Source organism: Apostichopus japonicus, chromosome 21 (genome assembly GCF_037975245.1).
Source record: "Apostichopus japonicus isolate 1M-3 chromosome 21, ASM3797524v1, whole genome shotgun sequence".
Taxonomy (NCBI): domain Eukaryota; kingdom Metazoa; phylum Echinodermata; class Holothuroidea; order Aspidochirotida; family Stichopodidae; genus Apostichopus; species Apostichopus japonicus.
The window spans coordinates 17,483,116-17,489,280 of record NC_092581.1 but is presented as its reverse complement, the minus strand read 5'-3'; the positions used below and the strand labels follow the sequence as shown (position 1 = coordinate 17,489,280).

At 36.7% G+C, this 6,165-nt stretch overlaps 1 protein-coding gene across 1 annotated transcript; it reads right to left on the bottom strand.

Moving 5' to 3' along the window:
• Positions 1-518: 518 nt before the first annotated feature.
• Positions 519-5,915, bottom strand: LOC139962552 (dnaJ homolog subfamily B member 13-like). The gene is made up of 6 exons (XM_071962656.1): positions 5,646-5,915; positions 4,661-4,764; positions 3,757-3,918; positions 3,058-3,215; positions 2,223-2,527; positions 519-1,705 (listed from the first exon to the last, which is right to left on the bottom strand). The coding sequence occupies exons 1-6, from the start codon at positions 5,711-5,713 to the stop codon at positions 1,555-1,557; spliced, it is 948 nt and encodes a 315-aa protein (XP_071818757.1). The 5' UTR covers positions 5,714-5,915; the 3' UTR covers positions 519-1,554.
• Between the last annotated feature and the right edge of the window lie 250 nt (positions 5,916-6,165).

Here is a 6,165-nt window from a genome sequence, read left to right as displayed (position 1 = left end):
GGTGGCAATCAAGGAGCGTTTTTCATTTGCAAAAGTTGCATGTCGCCCTCAACCTTGATATATATTTGTCACTGCATTTGTAACATACTTCGGTGGATTTGATAGGTTGTAAGTTCATAAAATTCTGAAGAGAGCGGGGGTCGCACAAGGGTGTCTAGTACTGTGGGTGTTGGAACGATTCCACGTTCACTGGGTTCACCCAGGCGTGTCTACTAAACATATGAGAACGAACATATTAAAACCCTCTAAGAAAAGGGAGCACTAGCGATGATTGAACTTCTTCTGGGGTTGTCTTCCCCGAGAAATCAGGACACCTTAGTCCAGTTTTGTCTTTTATACTCGTTTTTTCCAATTAACATTCCTATTTGCAAATTTTACCAAATTTCTTTTTTTGAAGATACCCCTGAGAAAAGATCAAAAGTGCACTATAAAATGGACATTATTGAGGATATAATCGTGTACTCAAGTATTCTCCTAGAATACAATGAGCAAAACAAAAGAAAGAGACAATGGCAATGTCGTAATTAAACAGGTTATATTAAACAGTACAGAGCTGTACACTAAAATATAATCCAACTGACTGACTGATAAAAGATGAAAGTTAAAACACAAATATTGGAATATTAATTAGTTCATAGCATCTTCCTCCTAGCATTTTTTGATAGCACTTTCCACATCTCTGAAACTCAAGGAGACGTATAGATTCTAAATATCACTGTACACTTTCAACTGAATTGCAGATGTCAACTATAACAAACCATGCACCTGCTGTTCACTCCCTATACAAATGCAATCTGTTCTTTACTGCAATTTGATTTAGAGAATTTGCTTTGTGAGATACAGTTCACTGCACATACCATTAAGAAAGCATTTTGTGGGCACCAAAAATATTCCATTCATTACATCATACAAGTTAACCTCAGTTAATACGAGCAAAGAAAGAAATTCATTTATCATTTGGTGATATTATCTAATAAATTACTGATACCAACAGCTTGTACTTGATGATACCTTCAAAGATTTGAATTCTGATGTAATGAAAGTATTATAGACATAAAAACATATTTGGTGATGTATAGAAATATCAAACATTGTGCTGTAAAATATTGTCTTTGATGGACTATCATCTTACTTTATCAGACGTTGACATGGAAATGGTAAGCCCTGTGTTTATTGTGAATCGATTACATCTAAAATCATTCCATTATAATACACATCAGCAGTAAACACTGATATGAATGGAAAATTATTATAATTTGTCATTCTCAAAGCTAAACTGGTAGTAACTGCAAAAACGTGTCTCCTGTATGGAAGTGCATAAATGCCATCACATCCAAAATAATAAGTTATCAAGGTAAAGAGAACTGTAATGTTGACATTTCTGAAAGCATCCAGCTGTAAACATACAAGTCCACAAAATGCAATGGATAACACTTGACATCCTTCCTCCAATATATTTCCTGTTTTCAACAAAATCAGGCGAATACACAAGCATGTAAGGGGTGTATTTCATTTATATACACATTAACATATTAAGCTGTCATAGTTCAATGTTTACAGAAGTGACTCCTTGAGAGCAAGCTTCTTTTCAGAAGTTAACTGTTTTGGAAATTCAATATCGAAACGAATGATTAAGTCTCCTCGGACGTTGGGGTTTTGGGATATCGGCATGCCCTCTCCTGGTACAATCTTCTCATATCCAGGGCTGAAAATCCAAACAAAAAGAGTGACATATGAATAGTGCAAAAACAGATGCTTAAATATAAATGATACCACATCATTAGAAAAATAAACAGATATACACACACATGTTTGTATTACATTCAGACCGAGGACCCCATTGTATTTTCCATTGTTCAAATCCACGTACCCTAACCTTAACAATACCCCATACAATAGAATTCTTCCGAGGACGTGGAGATTCTTTAGAAATCACAACCGAGGACCCGGAATTCTTTTGTTCAAGTTCTCGGTCAGAATACAAAACAAACGCATACACCCACACATATAAATATATATATATAAATTCATATATATATATATATATATATATATACCCTATAGTACCACTGATATTGCCATGAAGAACACTATATGACCAAATGATGTCATTGTACTGACATCAACAAAATCTTAACAACTTCAGGAAATCCTTGATACTAACGACACTAACAATACCCTCACACCACATATCCTACAGGATGCCAAGAATACCTTCTCACCTTATGATATCATTGATTGGAATGGTTAGTAATCTTCCGTCTAATGTCGGCAAATCAACACTGCAACCTGTCAGAGCCTTGCCCAGCAACACCTTAGCCACAAACACAAGATTATTGCTCTCCCTGGCGAACCTCGGGTGAGGTTTATCTCGTACAACGAAGACTATATCTGCTGGGATGTTGTTGGGTCCCTGATCCCCTTCTTTGGGAAAGGTGATGCGAGTACCCTCACGCCAACCTTTCTGTACAGAAATTGTGAGGATTTTATCTCGAATGCTCGATGTGTGACCGTCTTCATTCATGACCTGAATGGCAAAAAAATATCAACCACCGATTACAATTTCAAGAAATTCACATGAAAATATCACGAAGGATGATTGTGATGTGAACTGAAAGAATCCGTCGAAAATGATGGTATGGATGCAAGGTGAAAACCAGAGTGCCGACCCTTGAGACAAGATTACTTTACTATTTTCTTGTGTCTGCAAACGAGACAAAAACCTGAGGCTGCCCAGTTTTTGTTCTGCAGTTGGCCTGAGAATATCATGAAAAGTCTCTAGTTGACTCTCTGTTGACATGATCATGGTAACAGGAAAACATGAAGTTGCACCTGATTGCAGTTCAAACACATATCTAATGTACACTATGCTGGATTTCTGTGAGAGAGACAAGTCTTAACAATAACAATTTTGAACAAAGAAGTAGTTTTAAGATACCCATTCATCAATATTTATATAAAAGCATATTATCTGAACTTTGTATGTCCAACCCAGAGTCCTGCTTTAAGTTTTACAACAGTTAGAATTGACATCAATTCAAACAAGTGTTTTCTTACTCTTCGAGAGATTTTCATTTTCTTCGTGCAGCCATGAAATATTTCTTCCAAACTGAGCACAAGATCCCGCTCTATCGATGGATCCTGCTTTTTTCTGCCTCTCCCTGACAGACCTCCAAATCCATTGCTGTGATCACCATGGTTACCATCGAAAAACTCTATAAAGTAGAACATTATAGAAAGAAAGAAATGAAAAGAAACAGGTCAACTTGAAATGGAATGAGAACATCTCAAGTGTAGTTAATCTACAGACTGAATATAACAGTAATATGTGACACCGACTAGATCATTATCATAATAATATTTGCTTTTTATATAGCGCTTTATACCAGCGATAGGCCTCAAAGCGCTTTACAGACGTTATATTACCCCTGGTCAATGATAACCAGTCCCAGAGACAACCCCTCCAGTCAGCAGCAGTTATATACTGCGCCCAATGACAAGTTACCTCACAGGTACCCATTTAACCCCTGGGTGGAGAGAGGCAATTGAGATAAAGCATCTTGCTCAAGGACACAACATAATGAACTAGGCAGGAATCGAACCAGCAATCCTTGGGTCACGAGTCAAATGCTTAGCCAATTGACCACCACGCTCTCACTAGAGTTCATCCTTCATCCAAAAATTCATTGCCCATTACATGATTATAGTTTTAATTTTCATATTGAATCATAAAACATAAACAAGTTGCATCCTCACCACTAAATGGATTGTTACCACCAAAGAAGTCCGAAAACACCTTATGAGGGTCACCATGGAAGGTGTAACCTGGAAGCCATAGGACATCCTCACCGCTTCCAACGGGAACTCCATTCTTCAGCCCTTCCTCACCAAATTGATCATAAACCGCTTTTCTTTGAGCTTCAAATGAGAAACAAATAGAACATTACAAACAGGAATCACTGTTTGCACCTGGCAAAATTTGGGTAAATTGGACGTTATTAGATTGGGTCAGTTTATAAGATTTGCAATATACTGCTGTTTTTTGTTATATATATTTTATTTATTTTATTTATTTATTTATTTGCTTATTTTTGTGTTGAATGCTCAAATTTGACAGAATAACTAAATCCAGCCTGGGATTAAATGACAGCTTTAATTAGTTTTTTATCATTGCAAAGACATTCCATGTGACATTTTCAAAGCCGGATAATGACTATGCTAAGAGGAACAATTCTCATACATTTCACATCTTTGTGAAAATTCACATCTTTGTCATACATAATGCTATGGGGATGTGGTATTGACCCAAAGATGCAGACAATTGACAGCATTCATATTATGCAACCAACTTAAGCAAAGTTTGGAAAATCATTTGATAAAATGATAAAACATTTGGATAGCTCTCTCAACCTGAGCAAACGCATAGGGTTTGCATCTTTTGGATCGGTTCTTTCATGTCTAGACAAATTTGCCAAAGTTGTCAGTTTAAGCTTTCAATGAATGTCCTCTGTCATCAATGATTAATGATCAAGTTTGGGTTGCCATTTCTTTAATGAATTGTTACATTGTTTGAGGGTCTTTTTTTCTTTATTTTAGAGCATGCAAGGGCAGTTAGTACAAGGTCTTATTTTATAGGCTAGTATACAATGGTTGAACTTACCATCACTGAGAACATCAAAGGCTTCTCCTGTCTGTCTAAATTTGTCTGGGGCTATTGGCTCCTGGTTCTTATCTGGATGGTATTTCAGTGCTAACTTTCTATAGCTGTGAATACAACAAAACATATTTAAAACGAATGTTGATAGGTTTCTTGGGAGTTATGGCGCCACTATCAAATGAGGTATGTAGGCAGTGGACCAGGGAGTGAACAGCTGCTTATTAAGAACATCAAGTTCTAACTTAGAATACTACTTTACTTAAAATGGACATTTTACCAACAAGACAACCACAGTGATGATCCTTGTAGTGACTGCTTGCCATGAAACTTCAACCTGCGCTTGCACACCCCCTTCTTATAAAGAATGGGGTGGGTATTTGAAGGTGATGCCCATGCATGGGTTCTGGGGATCCTCCTTAAAAAGATGTAAAGCTTGGATGGCAAATGCTGCATTCTGAGGCATATTACTTATTAGGACAATAAGTTAGGTCTATCATTAGGTATAAACACAATGTTGTGCTAATAAATAAAATAATACTCTTGAATTTTTATGTGTGTTTGAAAAGGGGTGCACACCCATTACAGTGGTCTAATTCTTCCTGGCTGAATGTAAAATTACCCAACTGATGATGGGACAGGGGGATCCCCTCCCTGTTGCATATGCCACAGAGAGTCCCCTACAACATAGCAACTTTTTGTTGACATAACAAACTCTGTACATATGTAAAATTGAATTCTAATCACCACAAATGACCAAAAGAAATATGGAAAGGTTCAAGATATTTCAATTACATCTTTGAAGAAATTGATAATATTAAAAAAAAAGGTTAACCAAAGAAAATCACCTTCCGCCACAAAAATAATGTGAGTTGGGAAAGTCATTGTTTTCCGTGACGGAAACTAAGTAAGGCCTAACCGTGCATGGGCCCAAATTAGCCCTATTTAAGCTAGGCTAGCTACAACTTAAGCTAGGCTAGCTACAACTTACGCTTTTTTGATATCAGCATCTACAGCTGATCTTGTAAGCCCAAGAATCGCATAGTAGTCGATACCCATGACTCCAAGACAGTAAAGTACAAGTAGATCTCACTTCTAAAATTAACTTTAGTCCAGGCTTATCCGGTTTCTTCAATTAGAGCAGTTTTCCCCCAAAAGAACTGACCACGCAGAAGTTAATAGCCTTTTCTATGTATATAGTATTGCTGTATACGTAGCTTTATCATAGATGAAATTACCATAGGTTAACTCTACAACGATTTACTAACTACAAGTGCACTGATCTCATTTGGACGTCTCGATGTAAACACGGCCATAGCAACTGATTGAATAATTCTCACGCCTTGAAGTATGAAAAATCCCCTAAAATGAATATGTATTAGTTTTAAAAAAGTAATCAAAACGTACATTAAATGCAAACTTTAGCTTTTGGGACAATTCAGAGGTACTGAGAAGGGAACATAATTTGAGATTCGTGAGGGAAGGGGATTTAAATTCAATTTAATCAAATT

Excerpts from the sequence above, each read along its gene's own strand:
- LOC139962552 (XM_071962656.1), bottom strand. The coding sequence starts at position 5,713 with ATGGGTATCGACTACTATGCGATTCTTGGGCTTACAAGATCAGCTGTA. Across the intron at positions 3,919-4,660 it reads CTTTGATGTTCTCAGTGATG|CTCAAAGAAAAGCGGTTTAT; the intron begins GTAAGTTCAACC and ends TCTCATTTGAAG. Across the intron at positions 1,706-2,222 it reads CCAATCAATGATATCATAAG|CCCTGGATATGAGAAGATTG; the intron begins GTGAGAAGGTAT and ends TTGGATTTTCAG.